General features: G+C 29.7%; 1 protein-coding gene across 4 annotated transcripts; it reads left to right on the plus strand.

Annotated features, from left to right (window-relative positions):
- The first annotated feature begins 272 nt into the window (after window positions 1-272).
- On the plus strand, window positions 273-23,390 carry LOC148237321 (V-type proton ATPase 116 kDa subunit a 1-like). Of its 4 annotated transcripts, none has more exons than XM_088181164.1 (15): window positions 273-338; window positions 15,808-15,960; window positions 16,025-16,201; window positions 17,543-17,706; window positions 17,775-17,961; window positions 18,033-18,209; window positions 18,593-18,805; window positions 18,872-19,022; window positions 19,106-19,482; window positions 19,556-19,665; window positions 20,685-20,809; window positions 20,884-21,119; window positions 21,989-22,208; window positions 22,730-22,901; window positions 22,966-23,390. In XM_088181164.1, exons 2-15 carry the CDS (start codon window positions 15,844-15,846, stop codon window positions 23,066-23,068), a joined length of 2,529 nt encoding a protein of 842 aa, XP_088037290.1. In that variant the 5' UTR covers window positions 273-338; window positions 15,808-15,843; the 3' UTR covers window positions 23,069-23,390. The 4 variants fall into 4 exon arrangements, with proteins under 4 accessions (XP_088037290.1, XP_088037292.1, XP_088037289.1 ...); XM_088181166.1 differs by having other exon boundaries at window positions 17,778-17,961; XM_088181163.1 differs by lacking the exon at window positions 273-338 and adding an exon at window positions 12,860-12,963.
- The last annotated feature ends 1,283 nt before the right edge of the window (window positions 23,391-24,673 follow it).

A 24,673-nucleotide genomic window follows, 5' to 3' on the forward strand; every position in this document is an offset into this window, starting at 1 on the left:
GAATCTTTATAGTAAAATTAAAAAAACATTTAAAGAGCTAAAAAGTCGTTGGAATAAAATTGTGGTACAATCCGTTTAAATTTTTAATTGGGGCAGGGCAAGACGCCTGGCAACCCTACTTTACATGAAATTGGTAATAAATTAATTGACGCGTCCATTATGTGATAATCTATTATTAAAGCTTTTTATATATTTATATAAAATTTTGGATATTGTATCGGCCTTCGCATATACCGATTGTTTGAACAGCACGTTTCGACAGCGTAATGTTTAGTTTGGTCTTCGGAACTCGTGAGGGAGGTCGCGCAGTAAAATACCGGACTGGACCTGACCAGAAAGTAAATACGCGATCTATGAACACTAAAATAATATCGTTTCTAACCTAACATTCGAGTCTTTCTATATCATTTATAATTAATGCCGATAAATTAACGTGCTATGGACCAATTTGCCGGTTTGGATGTATATAAAGAATATTTATTTATTTATTTATATATATGTAAACTAAAGTAAATATTTGGACAGTTGTATGTGTTTTAAACGACTTTTAAAATATTCCTGAGTGAATTGTCATATTTATTTAGTTTAAATGTGTTGTATAAATGCAATATATTTAAACTATTGATTTAAAAATACATGGTGCGTAAATTGTATTTTATAAAGCACGATTTGGCTATAACTAAAGCTGTCAGATTGTCATATTAATATTTTCATCTGTAAACACTGAACCAAAAATGATGTTCTTAACATAACATTTAACTTATTAATTATGCACTAAGGCAATAAATTAGCGTACCTAGGCCTAGGAAATTTTTGATAAATAAAACATCTTATTTATTTATATGCATCACTGTTCTAGCCAGCGCTCACTCGCTATCGCTTGTTCGCACCTAACCTGTTTAAATACGTTTTAAAATATTAGATGCGAACGGGCGGTAACGAATGAGCGTTGATCAGAGCAGTAAGCACTCATGAATAACTCTCTGTAACGATTGTACTTAAAAAATATCATTTATAATTGAATATAAATAATTTTTAGAATAAATTTGCCCTCCGATAACAGGAAAGTACCATATTTTTAAATACATTTACATTTACGTACAATATGTAGATTAAAAATTGTTTAAAAAATGTTTTAGTGCATGGCAAATTATTCGCGTTTTGTGACCAAAACTGTCAGATTGACATTTGCATGGCGCAAAATTCAAATATTTTTATATACATATATACTTTTAATTCTTATATAGAGTATTTTATAGAACGGATCTCGAGAAGTCGTGACATTGAAACTCGTGATTTAAAATTGTGTCAGTGCAAACGAGTTTTATGCGTGTGTTGGCGTTTACATGAAAGTGTAATTATATGTAAATGTGTGCAGAGTCATGAATGAAGCAGACGTCTGCGCTTTGGTGACAAAAAGTATATATTTACGAATCAATGAGCTAAAAACATATGTATGTACACTTAATAAGAGAATGTATTTAAGCTAAATTTCTAAACTTGCTACACTACTTGTTATTTCGACCCAATTTATGACTAGTTGTGTAAAAAAGTTACTGGAAATATGTGTATGTCACATTATATCGTTCTTAATATATAGGGGAGATTGATTTGCTTTAGTACAGTTGTTTTATTAATAATATTCGTGGTGCTGTAGACTTTTGTATCTAGGGGTTGTTACAGTAAAACTACATTTAACATGTTTTTATTTATGTGTATATAACACCATGTTATAGAGTGCTATTAACTCTCTGCGCTCGTAAGGTCCTCTTTATCTGAGGAAACGAGAAAAATACGCAGGGGCATATCTGGTGATTACGACTAATCACGACCAGGGACGTCATTTGTTGCCATTGAATTTGGCCAGAAAAATGCATGTCCTTTATTTTAATACTGTGAATCTTATTGAAATAAAAATATTTAAAAAAGCTGAAATAACGTTCTTGACTCTAAACCAGAAATTCTCGGGCTATCCCTCAAAATAATCTCGAACCTATCTCGAAAATATACTTTTTAAATATGTCATTTCAGTAAAATCAAATTGGAATACATTTTCACTGATAGATATATATTTTTATAAGTGAAAATTTAATTTATCTGGCAGGTGCTATTAAAATGATATGATTTCAACTTTTTCATATATAGTAATATATACATTTACATACTTATCATTATTTATATATATATGTTACTGTGAATGTGTATTTTTCAGTAAAGTTAAATTTTCACTAGTAAAGTCCAAATACATTTTCACCAGTAGATACATATATTTCTACTAGCGAAAGTATAATTTAACTGATAGGCGCTAGTAAAATTATATGCTGCAAAATTTTAGGCAAAATTACTTCGCATTACTGTAGATAAAAACTTCTTAAGAAATTTTCTAAATATTAATTTGAAATTACTGGGCACTATGTTCTTATTTTTTTATATTTTCATCAATAGGTTGTGCTAGGCCGTCCATTTATTTTGACATGTCTGCTTAAACTTATTCTCAGGAGAAATTAGAGTTTATCTTATTGTACTGTGCGACCTTGACACTTGCAGTAATTCCGTCGTTTCGGATTCGAAGGACCAACGAAAAATTTTGATTGCCATTAAAATATTTTATTTCGTGTTTCTAAATAGACTACCTAGCGTTTGTACATCACGGATGTTAGTGGTATGAAAACGGGCAGTAAACTCTCATTAGGGTTGATCTAAGCAACACAAATTTTGCTGGGCATGTCCCAAATAAAGGCAGTTTAGTTGTACATACTATAAAACATATACATATAATAAAAAACTTGTTTTATATACATACATATTATATAAAATTTACTTTTTCTATCAATCTTACATTTCTCTATATTACGTATGCAAGAAATATAAAAACGTATAAATTATAGCTTCAGCATAAGAAAGTTTTGAACAATTCTTAACCACGTATTGTTTCGTAATTGCATGGCATGCTTATTAAATTGAGAGAGGACGCTTTTGAAGTTTTACGCTCAATTGAACTTTCATAAGATCGATACGTTTTTAGGTAAACGTTAATTCAATCGATGAAGGGTCAAGGTGCTTCGACCATTGCAAGGTCGAATTTCCAAAATTGGCTCCGCTTCTATGGTCGAATAAAAAAATGCAACAGAAGGTTGTCCATAAATGATTAATCCTTCGTTCTTGAAAACATGATAAATATTTATGCAGACATTGAGGACTTAATTAGCGTTAACAGTAATGTATCAAATTCACTCAATTTCACTCATACATAAAACTATTTGTGTAATAGTGAAATTCTATTAAATGTAAATAATATACAATCGCTTAAAACTATGTGTAGCTATGAATAAGATGTTGCTTTTGTTTCAAGCATTGATAGTATTATCTGTATGAAACGTGATACTCATTTATATGATTTCCTTGATAAAGATTGATATGAGTAATTATTGTGTATATTATTTTAAAGCCAGTTCTTTGACAAAAATCATTTAACAGCTAATCGAATTAATAATATAGATCATGGTTTCCCAAACTATGTTCCGCGGAACACTGGTGTTCCGCGGATCCAAAATAGGTGTTCCGCGGAGCCTAAATAGATATTTCACAAAAATTTAGAGTAGATTAAAAAAATTGTTAGTCTTGCTAATACATAAAAATTGTTCATAAATCTGATAAAAAAGCTTGAAAATATGTGTTAAATATTCAACATTGATGTGTATAAAATCTGGAGGGAAAAGTTTTATAAGTCGGTGTTGTTTTTTTTAACTTTAAAATTTGATCCTATTTAAACAATATTTTTTTCGTTAATTAATCACACAATATTAGTGCTTGTTATACGAATTTTATTTATGTGACTAGATATGCTACTAGCAGTCACTGTATTTTGCATAGGCATGCACTGTTGACTAAAAAAATTTCCACAAATTTAAAAAATGTTATGAAGTAGCCGTGAAAATGATAAACTATGTAAAATCTAGACCACTTCAATCCAGATTATTTAAAATTTTGTGCGATGAAATGGGTAGTGAACATGAAGCACTTTTATTACATACTGAAGTGAGATGGCTATCCAGAGGAAAAGTACTATTAAGACTTTATGAACTTCGAAATGAATTATTAGTCTTCTTGAAAGCACAAAATAATTTGCAACATCATTTTATAAATTTTTTAACAAATCCTTCCTGGTTGATACATCTGCATATCTGGCGGATATTTTTACAAAGTGAAATGATGCTAACTTATAATTACAAGAAAAAAGTATTACAATTTTTAATATGAGAGATAAAATTGAATCTTTTGATAAAAAATTACAATTTCAGATTTTATCGGTTGAATCTAATAATTTTGATTGTTTTCCTGTCTTGGATATGAATGTTTAAATGAATTGAATTTTCAAGTAGATAAAAAAGTTTCACAAGTATTTTTAGAACACCTATATTACTTGAAAATAACTCTTTAGGAATATTTTTCGAAAACTAGTAAGGACGATTCCTGGGTTCGGAATCCATTTTCTGTGACAGTAAAACCAGTGGGCTTAAGGGATTATGAGAATTTAGTTAATGACTCTGATTTGAAACAAAAATATCAGCCATTAAATGATTTCTGGGCGAGTATGACTGAAGAGTTCCCCAAGGTGTCAAAACAAGCTCTGGTTTGTTTACTTCCGTTTTCTACGACATTTTTATGCGAAGTGGGATTTTTTAAGTATATTGCAACAAAAACCAAATACAGAAATAGACTCCACGCCACGGCAGATATGAAAATACAACTAACCAAAATTGTGCCTGATATAAAAAAAATGTTATTTAAGAACCCAAAATCATCAGTCATTATGAGTTTTATTTATTTGTATTTTTATGTTTATTAAATAAATTTAATAACATTTCTTTAATAACATGTTTTATTTTATTATGAATTACCCAGCCTAAAAAATAAGCTAAGTGTTCCGCCAAAATTTTCGAATTTGCCAAGTGTTCCGCCAAAATTTTCGGATTTGCTAAGTGTTCCGTCGCTGAAAAAGTTTGGGAAACCCTGATATAGATACTTAAGGATGCACTGTATTTTACTGTAGTTTTTCACAAAGATAAGATAATTCGATTTGAATTAAAATTTATGTGATTAACGTAAACTTGATATAAGCTTATAATATTATTTTTTTTTAGCTAAGGCAAAAAAAAATTTTTTTTTTGACTAAATGTCTAAAGGTCTAAAATATTTTTCATACAATTTTGAATGGTGCTTCAAATTTTATCATTATAATTAGAAATTTTTGATTGCAAATACTTAAAAGTTGATAATGTAAGCTAGTACAATAAAATGCTTTGTATTTTTATTTACAAAACTGTCTATTGTTTTAATTTATTTGCTGATATGCACTATATTTTTTTTGTTTACAGAGATTTTATCTTTTTATTCGGCTAAATGTGACGCGTAGTTATTGGAAATATATGGATTTTAACACTAACTATTTTATAAAATTACGTGTAAATTATTATATTGTATATATAGTTTTTTCTTAAAAAAAGTTATTCAAGAGCTAATCGATTCATATTTTTTTATTCCAATAATATGTCATAAATAATTATTAATAATCACATTTAATAAAAATGGGTAACTATTATTACACTGTTCAACAAGATTTTGCCACAGGGATGAGATAATTCTATTTATATTTAAAATCATTTGGTAAATTTAAAGTTGTTAATAGCATAATATATTTATGGAGTATTTCACATCAAACGATAAATGTTATTTACAAAACTATTTATTGCTTAAATTTATTTGCTAGTATATACTACATTTTTTTTATTTATGTCGATTTTATCGTTTTTTTGCAGCTAAGTGTGACGTGTATTGTAAATATTTGGATTTTATACGACGATAAATTTTATATCAACGCATAATTTTACACATTTTTTGCTAGAAAATTAAAATTCATTATATGCAAAAAATATTATTAAGTTATTTATAATCTAATATATGCTACAACTATTCAAAAACTTGTCTTGATAGAAAAATATAATGTTTTTGTAGTGAATATTTCTAATAACTAAGTATCACACGTGGCTGTAAAAAACGATAAAAACAATTGCATAAAAGTATAAAAAAATAAGATTATTATTTTGATTGCAAAACTTAAAATTAATAAATGCATATAATACAATATAATCAATAATAAAAATGTAGTTTAATATACTATTTATTAAACTATTTTTTCAAAAGCTAAATTTTATTATTTACTTCTTGCACTGGTGAAAATTAAATTTAAGTAAGATAAAGATCTAAATAGTTACTATTTTTATTACTATTAAATCTTATATGCACTTAATAATACTTACAATTCTAAAAAGTGACAGGCTTAAATAAATAATAAGCAATACAAAGAAAAACATATGATTATTATTTTATATTTTTAAATTAAATTGAGACAAAAAATTAAGGAAAAATATAAAAAATCTCGTGTTTTTCGAGATTCTTTCTTAGCTTCTTGAAGATTCGATTTATTTATTTAGCTCTAGAGTGCATCAAGGATCAAATCTTGGTCCATTACTGTTCTGCAATAAATTATATTAACACAATAATGGACTTTTTAATAAATGCTTACGTTTTAAAAATATTTAAATTCATTATAGCGATTACTGATTAAGTATATATATTATATCTACAATATGATTTTAATTAACTGTTGAGATGAAATTTGGTAGATCGTGTATCGCTTAGATTTGTTGTAACATTTCAGAGGAATTCTTCTCAAAAAGAATACTAAAAACGATCTTGACATTTTACTTAATATTTTTATATATCTGTATCGACTGTCATTTGAAATGTGAATTTTAAAGTAGTCCAAATCCATTCAAATCTCCGATCGTCACTTGCGCTTGTATATAATTGGTGTGGCGAATTAACTTTTTATGCCGCTAATATCAATATCAATTAATTGTATCATACTTTTAACGAGTAATTGTGAACAATTTTAATCTCACGCTCAACTAATAGTCTAAATATTCTTAGGAACGCATTTTCTATACCACATTTTACTACGTTACTCTTCGAGATTTGAATCAAATTATTATTTATAACGTCTCATACGTGTAGTTTTTGTAATTGTGTTTTACTTATGACAACTGAATGTCAAATCGTTTGCGTGTGGCTTAGATCGAGAAGATAAGTAAACTTGCCTTTCATCTATATCCATGAATGGATATAGATGAAAGGCACGTGCGATCGATTTGGGTGACCATTGTCCTCTTGCTAATGACTCTTAGTGTCCTCGCTGCTCGTAATTTATGTACTTGTTTCCGTTTCGAATTATGACAATGCATTGGCGAGAAATACAAATTCATATTTCCGTCACGCTCGATGGGACCTCATAGTGGAGGTCGAAAATGATAATAAAAAAATAATAATGACCTTAAGCAATCACGAGACCGATGAAAACTAGTATTTTAATTTAGTTAATTCTAGGAAAACCCGAATTTGGTCAACAGAGGTTGTCCTCTACTCAAATAACCGAGAATACGACAATATGAGAACGAACTAATAATCTCTCTTTTTTTCACTATTTTTTTTCTGTAACTGATATGCAGCTCCTATCAGCTTAATGTCAATGCACATCAAATATTGAAATATCTAATAAAACTTTACTTAAATAATCTGAAATATGATGCAAGAAAATATTTTAGCTATTCATATTTTACATATAATATTTTAATGAAAATGTTATTAAATAGTATTCATTTTAAAATGCATATTTTGATCTGTATTTTTACTAATATATATTTGAATTTTATTAGTAATTTTACTCTTAGTAGAGCTATTGAATTTAAGATGGGAAATAAGTGAATAGAATTTTTTTTGAATGATGTTAAAACAGGTAGCAAAACAGCATAAACTGTTCGCGAATTAATCATTGCTTTTGTTGTAAGTAGTTTTAAATATGTAAATGGCTCTAAAAAGTCTTGAAGATGCAGAAAATCAAAGGAGTCATTTTTCTGTCGATAATAACTTACTGAAGACATTAAAACCATGCAAAAATATTGGAGAGCTTGCAAAAAAGTTGTGCGTTAGTAATCAAACATAAAATAAACAACAAGTTGAGAAATATGTGCCGCGTATAATTTACATATTAATGTGTTATATATTTTTGGTAATTAACTGATCTTTAATTTTTTAAACATTTTTATTGTATTGTAAAAATATTATAATTATTTAAAAATGCATTTCAAGAGCATTGGTAATTATGTAAATTACGAATTATCTTATCTTTTTATATTGATAAATTAGATTGGCAAACAATATGTGATTAATTAGAAATCGATAATATAATACTTTTTGGAATTACCGTCTTAAATAAAGTCCAATCAACACTAGTGTTTGTCAAACTTTCGTTGATTAATTGTGAATAAAAAATATGTAATTTAATCTTTATTTAAATAAGTAATGTTTTTATCCTAAACATTTTAGAACACCATCGGTTAATTACAGTCGGACTATTGTATGTTAGTCGTTACTTACCCAAAAGTATGTCATACTTAAAATAATTATAGTAATCCACTTATTCTTTAGACTTGTTTGTCATATTTGCACAACAATTATATGAACGTTATGAGCACAAAGTGTAATTGCTTATTACTGTTTTATTTGCAAAAGACACACGAAAAAAATGCAAATATTGACTATATTACATACATACTATAAACTTGAAACGAAATTCATAAATTCCATATAATTTGCATTCAAAGTAAATATTTATATAATTTATCTATAATTACACATCAAGTTATACATTGCTGAAATCTATAAAAATAAACAAGTATTGTTACGTGAATATAAATCATGTTATATATACGTATAATATATTGAAGCTTGTATCGTATGTGAGAAGCAAAAATATAATCTTTTCGCATATTTGCATGTTAAATGCAAAATCACCATAACAAAAGAGAACTGGTTTATTTATAAACACTATCATTCATATGCCAACAGCAACAGTAGATTGTTTGAGAAACAATAGATAATTGTTAAAAACTTAAACAGCTACTATTATATTATATGTACAATAAACCTAGCAGTGGTTCCCAAATCCATAGTTTTTTTAAAAATATTATAGATCATCCGTATTTCTTACTATTGATCACAATCGCGAATTTACTGCAATACTTGTCATTGCAGACAAATTATTATTAGTGTTTATTGTAATATATTTTCTTAAAGAATTTCATTTTAATTACACTTTTATTATAGAAATAAACGTTTTTATTGTATTTTTTTTAATTTTCTCACTGCCCATATGTTGTGTAATCAAGTACCTAATTTTTATTATTATTTTATTGTAATAAGCAATGCTTTTTATAATCGATATTTTTTTCGCTACGCGATTAAATCACATTTGGACAGTATTTCTCTTATAGAATTTATTTATTTAGTTATTGATATTATAAAATATTATTAAACAATCAATAGTTTTTTAATTACATACAAATTTTGCAGTGGAAAGTGGCTGATTCTTCGACCTTTCAAGTCTCGGTCGATACTCAGCATAGCTCTGCTTGGCGAGAATTGGGATTAAGTAGTGCCTGATATATGCTATGTATGCGCTTATCGGAATACATGAGATTTTTCTCTTCTTACTCTTGATGTTTGGGCCAATGCGACGATTTAGGGGTGGAAACAGATTGTTATTGCTCGTTTCTCTTTTAATAACAATCTGTAACGATCGTAATTTAATTAGCCGGAGATTCTGAAATGCTGTTGCGAAGCACTAATAATACCAGGCTGCACATTTTATTGACTTTGGCACTTGTCAATACAATACAGCATTTTTTTGTATTTATCCATTTATTTTATTTACCTAATGGGCCTAAATCACGGGTTGTCACGCTTGTCGTCGTGATGAATATACTTGTTCGGCAAGGTGCAGATACTAATAATATTGTAATGAATTACGTTTTTCTCACTGTCAGGTGTTTCCAACTGTATTTTACACGCAGAATCTTGAAATTTTTCACTATGCGATCAGTATATCTTTTCTAAATATTATTTGATATACTAAATGGATAAGTGTTTCTCGCTATGCAACTCTATAATTGCATGAGGTTAGTATGTTTAGATTACAATGATATAGTATTTTCTTCATATAATTACTCTAGTCCTCTATTAAAAAAACTGTTTTACATTTATATAATATTAAGTACCTATCCTTGGTGTATTGCCTGAACTGTAAATAACTTTTATTCATAGAGGAAAACTTCTTTGATATGTATGTTAACATAACGAATACAGTGACGTTTAGTCGTTATGTAAAAGTTTTCAAACGAATGAACTACTCTGCTTATTAACATCGTTAGGCCATTCATAGTACATATGTCCATAACCTAGATTATAATGACTAGTTTTGCGTAATGATTCGGCAGTACAACACAATCTATGTGCAAAACATTTTTTTTTATTTATCAATTTCATACCTCACACAATAAATTGATTTAAATTTATGTGTTAAACACACAAGCTTTTATGAGGTATTTATGGTGATTTAAAATGGATCTTGCGATAAGTTGCCAGCATAGATATTATATAATAATATTACATTCTATGGTTTTCCCGATATTCACACTGTATGTTTTTGTATTGGTTGGTTTTGTATTCATATTTAAATGGCAAGGCAACAAATATTAGCTGTGAATTATGAAAACTGCGATAAATGCCAAGAATCGTGATGTTAGCTCCTTCGTCACGAGACATGGGCGTTTCTTTCTCGCGGGTCAGATGATCTCGGTTTAGTTCTGGCAAGTGGCGCTACCGTCGCTCACGTTACTATTGTTTTAACCGTCGTACTACCGAGCAATTTATTTAGATATGTTTTTTTATTTATTTTAATATCAACCCCAGGTTTGGTTATATATTTATTAATTTAAATTAAATCAAGAGCATCGTGACCTAACATGTTATTCCAATGCGTCACGATGGTAAAAAATAAATAATATAATAAAAATAATACATAATAAAAAATAAACAATAAAAATATCATGAAATATTAAAATTAAATTATATGAACCAGACCAGCTCCTCGTAGCTGACATTCAACAAATCAATGTCCAATGCCAGCAAATTAAGGAGCCGGATAGCGACAGTCATAGGCAATTCGGTTAATGCGGACGTCCTGGCCCTAACGGGCAACAAAAGAGGACGCGATCGTGATTCTCGAAAACGTTCAGTAACCCAAAACTAGAATTCTTTGACCATAGTTTTATTGTTTTCAGTAGTTTGCAAAAAAATATTAGCGACATACAACTCAGTGACGTCATTTTAACTTTTTTTTAGGGTGGGGGGGGGGGGGCAAAAGCTGGCCAGTCAGTGGTTGTATTTTTTTAAATATTTCTATTCCATTAATATTCATAGTATTTCATTAAATGATATGCATATTTCTAACCAAATTGAAAGTTTAGAATTCACGTCATAAGCAATAAAATCGTGCTGTCGCCATCGCAGTGAAAATTCTCGATTCATAATAAGTATTTTTTTAACTATATTGTGGCTTAAAATAAGTGAGAATTAAATAAAGCATATCTAGATGAAATTTTAATTAATAGGAGAGCCCAAAAACAAGCTTATCCTTCTCAGAAGACAGAAATACACATCAAAAGCAGTAAAATCAGCCGTCGCTGTGAAAACGCTTAGTTATCTAGCGTTCATATTAAGATTCTTTATAAAAATATTATAGTTGGAATCGAATAGAGCATATATAAACAAAATTTTTACCAATAAGAGGGTGCAAAAAACAATTATTGTTAAGATTCATAGTATTTCATATAACATGCATTTCCTGGGCAATTTCAAGAGGGTCCCTGTTTAAAATCCACGTCAAAAGTAATAAAATCATGCCGTCGCTGTCTCAGTAGAAATGCTCAGTTATCTAGCAGTTATATAAGGACTTTTTATTATAATATTATGATTTACAATAAGTCAGAATCGAATTAAGCACATCTAAACCGAATTTTGACCAATAGTAAGGCGCAAAAAACAATTATCTCTTCTCAGAAGTCAAAAATCCACGTCAAAAGCAATAAAATCGTGTCGGCGCCGTTACAGTGGGAACGCTCGTTACCGAGCGTTCCCACTGCAACGGCACCGGCACGATTTTATTACTTTTGACGTGAATTTTTGACCTCTGAGAAGTGATAATTGTTTTTGCGCCCTCCTATTGACCAAAATTTGGTTTGAATACATTTTAACCAATATTCTTATATCAAAAGTGTTTTGAATATACTTAGATAAACACTTTTATATGTATGGAGCAATATGCGAGATGTGACGTCTGTCTATAGTTCTTCTTCCGCTTATATTCTCTTGGGAGACAAGATGGATTAGCTTGTATTTTAGACTTAGCCTATTGAAAGTTCTAAAACTATAATTAGGTTTAGAACTTTCATATTAATTTACAATAGTTTAAATCATAAAACTTAACTATTAAAAAATAACTTGAGCCTAACTTTATTAGCCACCCTGATTCGCTATATTGTTTCAGAATGGAAGCTAATAAAAATCGTTATTTAGTCAAAAAAGTCCTGGAGAAAAATGTTGATTGATAAAACAAAATATATTTTTTAAATTGATTAAAATTTTAAAATACCTAAAAAAAGTAAGAAGTTAAAAATAATAAATAAATTAATAAAATAATCATATATTGTTATTATTACTCTATACCTATAAATATTTTTATATCACTATTTAATATAGAAATGAATAGCCAACTTATTATTAACTTGATACTGATAATACAATCGTAGATTCACGAATTGGGTTAATTATACCCACGTCGCTCGTTATAGGGTTCGAGTCACGGGACTCAATTGATAAGAAGCTCGAGGACATTTCTTACATGGTGAATAGTAGTACCTCGGATTTCGTTCTGCGCTCGCTTCGAATGATACACCAATTGTTCGGATCAACGGAAATACGTTCAATAGATCTATAGATCAAACCGTAAGTTATAGTAATAAATTCACTTAAAAACTGATCAGTTATGCTCAAGTTTTTATATTTAATCTTACCAATTACACTTTTACACAATATAAACTTTTTGATTGCGGTTGGTGCTATAGCTAATCAAAAGTGAATTATTGGGTAGCCGACTATTTCTAGGAATAACATGTTTTTTAAAATACATTTTAATTAAGCTCTTATCGCGAGTGCAATGTAAATGCACTGAATTACATTCTATAGCAATGAAATATACAGTTAAAAGCACTTATTTGTACAAGTACAAGTTTAGCAGGTTATACAATAACTGAAAACTTGATAAGTCTTTTTCTATGTTACATAAACTGTTAATGTAATGATAAATAGTGTTAAAACAGTCGACTGTTTTATCGGCATCAATAATGTTTTACAATTACACAGATGGTGTTATCATTTTTTTATTATATTAATCACTGCATTCTTTAGTATAATATTATAGATAGTAATGTGGAAAATCATAATTATAACATGCAATATCTTATCAACATCACTTATCATTATCATTATCAGATAAAAGATAAATACTAATTTTTTAACCGTTGTTTTATAGAAAGTATTCATGAAACAATTATGGAACATGTTCATGTGTTATTGCCTAATTCACGAAATTAGCAAAACTTTGCTAAATGCGTGAACCAGTAAAATGTATACATATATTAAATGGTCAGATAAGGCAGCACTTTTTGACAGAGAACCCGTGTAGCTCAGTGTTGCCACTCGGTGTTGCAAAAGAATTATTTATAATAACTAGTGATTTTTTCTGTAACAATAAACAAATATTATTATATATAACTTAACCTCAAAGTGGAAACCAAAAAGAAACAGCACTATCTTTAAATAAAAAAATATGTTTCTTTCTCGTTTGTGGAGTTAAAATTGATAATATATGCAAAATTTAGATCACGCAGGTAAAATGACTTTATTTTCCTCAGTGTCCTTTGGTGCAACTTAGCAAAATATGGAATTGCTGCCATTATTATATAATAACGAGTCATTATTATATAATAACGAGTCACAATTTATTATTTAAATTCATCAAAAGCTAAAGTATCGTATAAGGAGTAAATATACATAAATTTAATTCTACAAGTGTATTATATTATATTATACAAGATGGAACCTAGATATGTTTTAAAAATGGTTTTTTATTTTGGTTGAGTGGGTTAGATGATATATTTTCTTTAAGGCCCTATAGGGCCTTAGAAAAATACATCACTTATAAATAAATAAATATAAATTATAAAAAAGTTATGATATTTTGATATAAATATTAAGGACAGAATAGCATAGTCCGCAACGTCTCAGACTAGTAACTCTGAGGTTGCGGGCTCGAGCCCCAGCAACGGCACTCGAATTTTTATTTATAAAAAATGCGCTAATATAAAAAACGTTCCTAGCTGCAGTGACATCTATTTTTTATAAATTGTATTACACATAATAATTTATAATTATTAATATAGATGTCACCGATTCCCAGACTTTCACTCTGGTTGTTAATACTTGTAGGTATTCATTATATCTGATTGACTTACTCAGTTGGTGCAGATTTACCCTGTTGTAACGCTTTGGGCTTACGCCTGTCAGGTTACTTATAATAAATATACTGGTGTGGTTCTATATTTTCTTATAGTGCCTGAAGTGCAACTGAGCATAATATTTAATTGATAAAAGCGTGAGCCGCCCAAAAAATAGGTTATGTAATGAATACAAAATTTTTTCAACAATATATAACATAAAATGCTATAGTATCGTAATTCAAAATATTTTTAATGTATGCAGTTTGACATTTTGATTCTTCAAAATCACAAGTAAATTAATTGCATATACATCATGCAAAGTAATTAGACTACACAAACTGCAAAAAAATTGTTTGTAATTTCCAATATCAACGTAATACATTTTATAACCATATATTATATAGCGACTAAGGAATCTGTACATTGTATATTGAATCTTGATAAATTTATTCCTCGGTAAAAATATTGCTAACAATCAATGTATGTTGAAATTTAAAAAGTCTAGAAAATCTGAAATATGGATTGTCAGAAGAAAACAGAAGATCGAACATGTACGCCATAGTTTTTTGTGTATTTTATTGATTTATTGCGATGAAGACATACATTAAGGAATGATTAATACATAATTGCTTCTTTTACACAAAGGGTTCCAAAGGCCCGCAAAATTAATGATGGATTTTTGGTGGAGTGCGAATATACGAATTTTGATACGGCAAAGCCGACCCCAGAATATGCACAATTTTGATTTATCCTGTTTTTGAAGATAATGAAATATCGCTATATGAAATTGTAATTCCACTTTTTGTGATAAAATAAATATATTGATAACTCTCCGTGTGTGAATCAGTTGCGTATGCTCAGAGCCGGCCCAGATACTTATGAAAATCCCTATGTTTTGTGCATTTTGTGCATGTATCATATTATATTAAATAATACGGAGCATAGTTAAATTAAAAAAATGTTATGATATTTTGATTGGCTGGTTTGGTTCTATATTTTCTTATGGTGCCTGAAGTGCAACTGAGCAAAATGTTAGCTGAATAGCTTATAATATAATAATACATGTTGATGTAAAATTTATGTAAATTCCCAAATTTGCATAGCAAATGTTGTTTCTGTCTACTACTTTTTAATAAACTATTAAATATTTATTTCAATTATTTAATTTTAAAGGTAATAAGTGAATCAAAAAACAAATAAACAATTTATTTATTTTAGTGAAATGAATCATTTATTTATTTATTTTTAATGTACAACCGTTATTTAACAAAAATTTTATTTTTGCTTTCAGATTTTCATTTGAGGAGTGTGATTTAACCCCTCAATCATGGGGGCGATGTTCAGAAGTGAAGATATGGCTCTATGCCAGCTCTTCATACAACCAGAAGCAGCTTATACGTCCGTGTCGGAACTTGGAGAGAACGGAACCGTTCAATTCCGTGATGTTAGTTCTATACTTTATTTTATCTTTGAATAAATAATATGAATATGTATATTGTAATGCATAGTTGAATCCTGAGACGAGCGCTTTTCAAAGGAAGTTCGTCAATGAGGTGAGGCGATGCGACGAGATGGAAAGAAAACTACGCTACGTCGAAGCCGAAGTCAACAAAGACAACGTTCCGATTCCTGACGTTGTTGAGATACCGCGAGCACCGAATCCAAGAGAAATTATTGATTTGGAGGTATAAGTTTGTATCTATATATTGTGTTGACTCATCGCGTTTATTTATAATTTTACTATTAAATAGTATCAATTTACAAGATTAAGCAAAACGCAATGGTTCAACTTATTGAATATAATCTACTAAGCTTATATATCTATCGCATGCTAAATACTTACATGTATTATGTTTAACGCTTAAAAGCAATTCGTTACACTCAATTTATCATAATATAAGTGAATAGAATCAATGAGAATGTATACCTAATAAGCAGACGTGCATATCTGAATGGTTTTACACCTGCTAGAGTTTCTTAAAAAAAAAAATTTTTTTACCAACGTCGTATTCAAAAATATTTTATGACATTATGGTCTATGTAATTTTACAATTTTAGTTTGGGTCTGCCAACTATTTTTCCCTATTGATTAGTAGACGCATTTTGAAGTTGTCATTTTAAATTTATTATATGAAAATATAAGGATAAGTACATCATTTTAATAGCAGATATTTAAAACATTGTTACGAAGTCAAGCATTGACATATTGCAACGTTCACCTGAAACTTGAACGGCCGGTTTACCGGCCTCAATATCTAACATCATTATCTTACGGGCCGGTATTCCGGCCTGCAAATAAAAATCTGGAAAGATACTTTTGACTAACCAAATGATGTGATTTTCCAATACGCAACAAAACGATGTACTGGTGTAAATTATGCCGTTGTATTGAATTTATTGGTGTATTGTTATGATGTGTACCATTCTAAGATTGAATTCTAGCAGTAAATTGTTTTAACCTTTTATATGCAATAAATATTTTTGTATGAAATAAATATTGTTTTAGCGTATTTCTAAATTGCTTTTTTTGAGTTGCATAAGGTGTATGCAATTGTCAAAAAAAACTTTGTTTGAAAATTACTTAGGAGAGTAGGGTTCAAAGGGTTAACATCATTTATCTACGGTTATGGGTTAAATCGTAATTCTGTTTTAAAATTATATTTACTTTTTATTTTATTATCCACAATATTCTTATAAATATTGTTCCATATCATATTAACATTCATGTTACTACATTCTAGTCACAGTTTTGTAATTCTATTCTTAATTTGATGAAATCTATTTTTGTCAAAATCAATCATCTTTGACCTACAATTTATTCAATTTAACTGCGTTTACCGTACTAGTAACAGTGTTCCCTCTGAGCATTCAGTGCACCAAAAGCACCTTCCGCTTATTTCAAATAAAAGTTTTAATTCTTCTTTCATTCCTTCATTATGTTGCTAATGTGGCTGCCTTATAATACTTGTCTCGATTTCTTTAACTTTTGCATAATATTTGTGAGACTTAAAAAATAATTATTTTAGGCGCACCTCGAAAAGACTGAGAGCGAAATTCTCGAACTGTCGCACAATGCCGTCAACTTGAAGACTAGTTATTTGGACTTAACCGAGTTGAAACACGTGCTCGAAAAGACTCAAGTCTTTTTCACCGAACAAGAAGAAGCCAACGGCATGGACTCCCTAACTAGGTTTCGTATCAATATTTACTGACATATAGCAAATTACAAATAAAAATATTATGACAATGCTTTTTAAGTAGGGCACTCATTCCCGAAGATACTCAACAATCTGGCGGCGCCATACGTGGACGGCTAGGATTTGTAGCCGGAGTCATACAACGAGAGAGAGTGCCTGCTTTCGAAAGGATGTTATGGCGTATATCCCGCGGAAATGTCTTCCTGAGGCAAGCCGAGCTCGACAAACCATTAGAAGACCCAATGACTGTAATATATCTAATTGAACTGAATCGTATATACTGAGTTGATATATTAAAACATGCTTATGTCTGTTTTAGGGCAACCAAATCTACAAGACTGTCTTTGTCGCGTTCTTCCAAGGAGAACAGTTAAAGTCACGCATCAAGAAAGTGTGCGCCGGATTTCATGCGTCGCTCTATCCTTGTTCAAACACGAACAAAGAACGGCAAGAGATGGTGCAAGGAGTAAGATCAAGATTAGAGGATTTGAACTTGGTATGTTAAAGAAGCTCATCATGAGGATTGTAAAGTTGAACTGTAAATATTTTAATCCATATATGCACATTGTATGAGCAAGTAAGTGAATTTTCGTTCACTTGAATGATAAAACCGTAGGTAAATTTTATTCATCTTTCTACTTTAAATTTTGCTTGACAACTCAAAGATCACATTTTCATTGTATTTTACGATTTATATTCATAAGAGATTGTACATATAGAGGTAGCATTAAACTGAGTGTTAAGCTCTAGGTTATAATTATGTTTATTTTTATGTAGAAATAGTATGTTTATTTTTATTTAATAGTAATGATGTAATAGTGGCAGAGTCCTTGTTTTATATATTATATGGACATAGATGAATTTTCTTTCTTTCAACAGGTTTTGAACCAAACTGTCGATCATCGCCAGCGAGTGCTCGTGAGCGTTGCAAAGGAGCTCGCTAGCTGGACCATCATGGTGCGCAAGATGAAGGCAATCTATCATACTTTGAACTTGTTTAACATGGATGTAACAAAGAAATGCCTTATTGGTGAATGTTGGGTGCCAGTCGACGATATGCCGATTGTTCAAAAAGCTCTAGCTGACGGATCGGTCAGTTGAACATTTATTAAGTTATATAAAATTATGATTGTAAGTTAATAAAAATAAATTACTTAGAATGCGTGTGGCAGTTCCATACCATCGTTCTTGAATCGCATTGAGACTAGCGAGAATCCACCGACTTTCAACCGTACAAATAAATTCACGAAAGGCTTCCAAAATTTGATTGATGCTTACGGTGTTTCAAGTTACCGTGAGGCAAATCCAGGTATATAACGATATTAAATAGAAGGAGTTCTTTGTTAGTTTCGTATAGCGGTAATTTGTACATATATTATTTTTGTGTTTCAGCATTATACACCATCATAACGTTCCCGTTCTTGTTCGCCGTCATGTTCGGCGACTGCGGCCATGGCCTAATCATGCTGTCGTTTGCCGCTTACATGTGTATCTGCGAAAAGAAATTGGCAGCTAAGAAGACAACGAACGAAATTTGGAACATATTCTTTGCCGGTCGATATATTGTTTTACTCATGGGCATCTTCTCCGTCTACACTGGTCTCATTTACAATGATGTCTTCTCTAAGTCAATAAACATCTTTGGCTCTAGCTGGGAAACTAAAAATTACAACACATGCACATTGATGGCTAATAAAGATTTAGAATTTGGTCCAGAGTTTGATTATTTTAGAACTCCTTATCCGCTGGGAGTGGATCCTGCTTGGCAGGTAATTATTATTATTATTTTTGTATTGAGGAATAGTTGTATTGATATGTCTCTAATCATTTATTGGTTTTCAGTTGGCTAGCAACAAAATTATATTCTTAAACTCATATAAAATGAAGCTATCTATCATATTTGGCGTTATTCATATGATTTTCGGTGTATCTATGAGCGTTGTCAATTTTAAGTAAGTCTACTACTATAAATCATAATATTACTTATAATAGATATATGTAAGGTAAATCAAAGATAATTTATATGATTTTTATGTTAAATGTCCAATATCAGTATTGAATTTTTTAACTTATGATGAAAGTAGAAATCAAGAATACAATAATATAGATAAAACTATGACAAAATACATAAACAAATAAAGTGATATTTATTTTATATTCAAAATCTAGGAATATGAATCCAATTATCTTTGCATTTTCAATAACAGTGTCGTAGGTTAGCCATCATTATGGTGTACAATTCCTGTTAATCAAAATGAGTAACTTAATATTATAACTAATATATACACTTAACTAGTCAAAACATATTTTGCAAAGACAATGCAAAGATCTCTTTGCATTGACTTTGCAAAATATGTTGTAACTTACACATATTAAAAACTAATTTCTTTAAATAAAATTTCTATATGACTTTCTTGAACTGTTTATAAAAATATAGTATTTATAATTTACTTTCCGTTAATAGATTAATGCCGTTCCGCTTCGGTGTTGCTCCAGAGCTTCAAACTTTTCAACCGTATCGGTTTCCAAAGACTCCCTCCCTAGCAATTTAGTATTGTGAAATTCGATTAGAAAGAAAAAGTTATGGCGAGCGATAGATAATAGTGTTGTAGAGGTGTAAAGCGCTAATGATAAAGAGAAGACGTGAAGCGATGTTGAGAGTGAAGGTTTGATAACCGTATCGGACCTCAATTTCTACAAAAATTAAACTTTTACAACTTATTACATTTTCCAAAACTAGTTCTAAATTTACTGCGCATCATAAACTATTACAAATGTGAGAAAAGTATGTTTGATTACTTTATGAAAGCAAAATTGTTGAATATACAAAAATTTTGCAAAAAAAATGGGAAAAGATATTATAGAAATAAATCATTGTAGAATTTGACATAAAAGTTGAATTATCTTATACAAATTTAAAAAACATCGTTGCAGTGTTACTGTAAGTAAGCTAATCATATTATTTCTGCAGCTTCTTCAGAAGGCGTTCGTCCATATTGTTGGAGTTTTTGCCGCAATTGTTGTTCTTGGTTTTGCTCTTCTTCTATATGGTTGTGATGGTATTTATGAAATGGACATGGTATGGTTTCTACTTAGGTATTTTTGTGATCTAAGCAATTATATATATATATCAGTATAGAATATTTTTTAAAAAAACTAATGCTTTTCAGGTGGGAAAAACAGGGAACCGGCTTGCGCTCCATCCGTTCTGATCTACTTTATCAATATGATGTTGCTGAGTAAATCTAAGGGTCCTGGAACTGACAACGCATGCCTTGATTACATGTTCGAGGGACAAAAAGATTTACAGTTTTATCTTGTGATTGTCGCCCTACTGTGCATACCAGTCATGCTGTTCGGAAAGCCGTTGCTTATTAAATTTACAATGAAAAAGACAGCACATGGTGTAAGAATAACTATTTATTAATGTATGTAGTGGGTTAAATAATAAGATATATTGTTATTTATTTGCTTAAGATGTTTGCACTATGTCTTCATTCTTCTCAATATCATGTTAATGTTCTACTAAAATAGTAACTAAATTTAAAAAAATATTATTTGGTCTTTAATAGTTACTGCGATAGATTAAAAGTATTTTTCTAGAATCAGTGAAATGGTTATAAGCGAAATCTGATTTTTATTTCTGAATTTATTGAACGAAAAAATTCACAGTAAGATTATTTTTACATGGAGTCTTCATGCAAAGTTTTCTAGGGCCTTGAGGGTTCATAGGTATTTTAGATTGTGCAGCTACCCATGCTCTTTATCGGACTAAACCTTTCTTCTTTTCAAGACACTTGAAGTGCAAATCTAATCATAGAACCCCTAGGCAGCATTACTCTCTCTTAGTTTATGGCTGAAGGTAGTGAATACAAGTTTCATCTATAGTAACAATTATTTTTGGAAAGCTACTACCTTTTTATTTCTTTCAATTGTGAAGTCAGATTGTGTGATAATCATATTGTAGTTACTTGTGAGATGATGTGATGTGTTGGTCCAAAAGTGAGGCTATTTCGCTTAATGCTACTCCGATGTCACTTCTCGGTGTGCAGTTCGACCTGGTTTTAAAACTTTTTTGAGCATTCGTACGTTTGCTGAAATGATAGACATGCGTCACTGTACTGAATTTTCATTTATTGATGAATTTCTATAGGTTTTATCTATTCTCTTTGACAGAGAGCTGTTCTGATTTTTTTTAATAATAAAAACTGAATACTCAATCTATTATCTATCTGTATGAATTGATTGCTGATTTAATGTACACTTTTTTGATAGACCACGAATGGAGATATAAATCAAGGATTAGAAATGACGCCGGAAGCGGTTATCGAAGCGCCACAGCCATCTACTTCTGGCGGTGAACACTCACATGAGGAAGAACCATTTTCAGAGATAATGATACATCAAGCCATTCATACGATAGAGTACGTTTTAAGTACGGTATCGCACACAGCTTCATATCTCAGATTGTGGGCTTTGTCATTAGCTCATGCCCGTAAGTATTTAAATTTGCTACTTTTACTTATCAGAAAATGAGAAGTTAGTAGTCATAAAGAACAGAGTACTCGAAGATATTATATTGCCGTTTTCTTATTCATCTCATACCAATAAAATCTATTGTCATAAAAAAGTATACATGTTAATAAATAAATAGTGACAATTTTGAATTCCCTGTATAATTTTATAAATATATAAAGTTATTGAATATTTGTGGCAAAATATTGTCAACTTCAAAGCCAGTGAAACAATGCAAATAGTTTTGTGTCACTTTTTATATTTTACATATCATAATATTTAGCTTAAAACTTAGCTTTATATGAGTCCAAAGTGTAATATCATAGTCTATTATAATTAATTGTAAAAATGTAACTAAAATTGCATTTGGAATATTTTGTTAAAGCGACAGAGTTGATATTTAAAAATCGATCGCTCTCCGAGAAGAACTGATAAATCATCACAATATTTCTAGCATAAGATATTTAAAATCATTATTAATAATGTATATTTTTTATACAGAATTATCTGATGTGTTATGGAACATGGTGCTGAGGTTTGGACTCGGAAGTAAGACCTACGTCGGAAGCATCATGTTATATTTCGCATTTGCGGCATGGGCCATGGGCACGCTAGCAATTTTAGTCATGATGGAAGGTTTATCAGCCTTCTTGCACACACTTCGTCTCCACTGGTACGTTTAATTAACATTCTTCAACTTAAAAAACAAAGTAAATATTAATCACTGCAATTTATAGGGTCGAGTTCATGAGCAAGTTTTACGCTGGTCTTGGTTATCCGTTCCAGCCGTTCTGTTTCAAGACAATCCTGGAGACGGAAGAAGCTCCTTCTGAAGAATAAATTATTTCTTGTTGTTATTACGTTTTAGTTGTTGTAAATGCTTTACAGTATTATAATTTTATTAGAACGATTTATTTATGAAATTGTCTTTAAATTATTGAAATTGATATTGTTTGATCTTCAATAGATTTTGACCGATCGTGTATTATTCCAGTGGTTTTCAACAGTAGTCAATTTAGATTGTTATTCAATTATAAACGAGTAGGAGTCATCAAACGTATATCAGTATTCTTTTTGTTTAATTAAATGGGACCAATTTGATGACTTTTTCTCGTTTGTATGTTTTATATTTGATGTTATATAAATAAATCATTTGCATTTTGTTCGACGTTTTATTTTATATGTAGCAAACGGCTTATTTTATTGATTCTAAAGTATGTATATTCTCATGTATTAATAATGCGAATAAAACAGGTCAGAAATGAACAAAGACTTGGACGCCCACGTGATGACGATAGAAACTTGTCATATCCTCATTAATTGTCTTAAATGGTATAAAGCTTTCCTTGATTAAAATTATGATTCATTAGTGCGAAACGACGATGTTGAGAATATCAAGAGAGCTTCATTTATGAATATTTAATAAGAAATTATAAAACATATTCACCAAAGTGTCTTGAATACTAAAAATAAGGCTTTTTTAACAAACGATATTGTGTATCCGAGTAGATGTCCATTAACAGTTCTAAAACACAATCTGTGAACCTTATTTGAAAAATATGTAGCAAGGATCACTGGTGAATATTACAGCATAATGATTTACGAATTCCATAAATAGGGCAATGAAAGTAGTCTTTAATAAAAATAGATTTAATAGTTGTATAAGTATGATTGATAGATTGGAATGGTTAAATGTTCAAGAAATATTTAAGATGAATGTTTTAGTATTTATGTACAAGTTAGAAAATAATAGGTTATCAGTGTATTTTAATAAGTATTTAATAATAAATAAATATGTACATAAATGCAATACTAAAAATAGAAAAAATGTAAGGATAGTTAGGTATCAGAAAATGAGTACGGCTAGGGGAATTATGTACGGAGGTGTTAATTTGTATACCAATATTCCTAGGACAATCCGCAAAAATAAAACAATAATGGGTTTCCTAAATGGAATAAAAAACACCTTTGTGCATTAAGAAATAAATTATAATATTAAGTATTTTTTTATTTTCTGCTTATGTCATATATTATATATATGTTTAGTTAAAGTTTGTTTGATGTAAAGTTTAGCTAAAAAGCTAAATAAATTAATAAAATAAAATGATGATGTGGTCGAATCCACTGTTACGCAGTATTATAGTCTAATAAAACATGTATTCCACAATAACAAAGAATCTGGCTCTGCCCTGATTCTTCAAAATTGGTCAGAAGACCAAGGACTAGAAGGCGCGTTTGAGTTCTTACAATTCTCAATGGTATATTAAGCAGAACACATTACAAAATTAAATAAAAACAGCAATATAAAATCCTAATGCTAGCGTCCCTCAATGTTTAATTTTAGTACTGCTGCTATTTACAAGATGTACGAGTTATTTAGTAACAGATAAACAATGTCACATTTTTTGCCATAAAAGTAAGTTAAATATTAAAAATAAATTATAA

This window comes from Plectrocnemia conspersa, unplaced genomic scaffold (assembly GCF_051122295.1).
Source record: "Plectrocnemia conspersa isolate PC_06_02 unplaced genomic scaffold, ASM5112229v1 ptg000002l, whole genome shotgun sequence".
Taxonomy (NCBI): Eukaryota; Metazoa; Arthropoda; class Insecta; order Trichoptera; family Polycentropodidae; genus Plectrocnemia; species Plectrocnemia conspersa.

What these genes read in the sequence shown, in the direction of transcription:
- LOC148237321 (XM_088181164.1), top strand. Translation starts at nt 15,844, where the DNA reads ATGGGGGCGATGTTCAGAAGTGAAGATATGGCTCTATGCCAGCTCTTC. An exon ending in TTACCGTGAGGCAAATCCAG is followed by an intron (nt 19,023 to 19,105) that starts GTATATAACGAT and finishes TTTGTGTTTCAG; the next exon opens with CATTATACACCATCATAACG. An exon ending in ATGAGCGTTGTCAATTTTAA is followed by an intron (nt 19,666 to 20,684) that starts GTAAGTCTACTA and finishes TTATTTCTGCAG; the next exon opens with CTTCTTCAGAAGGCGTTCGT.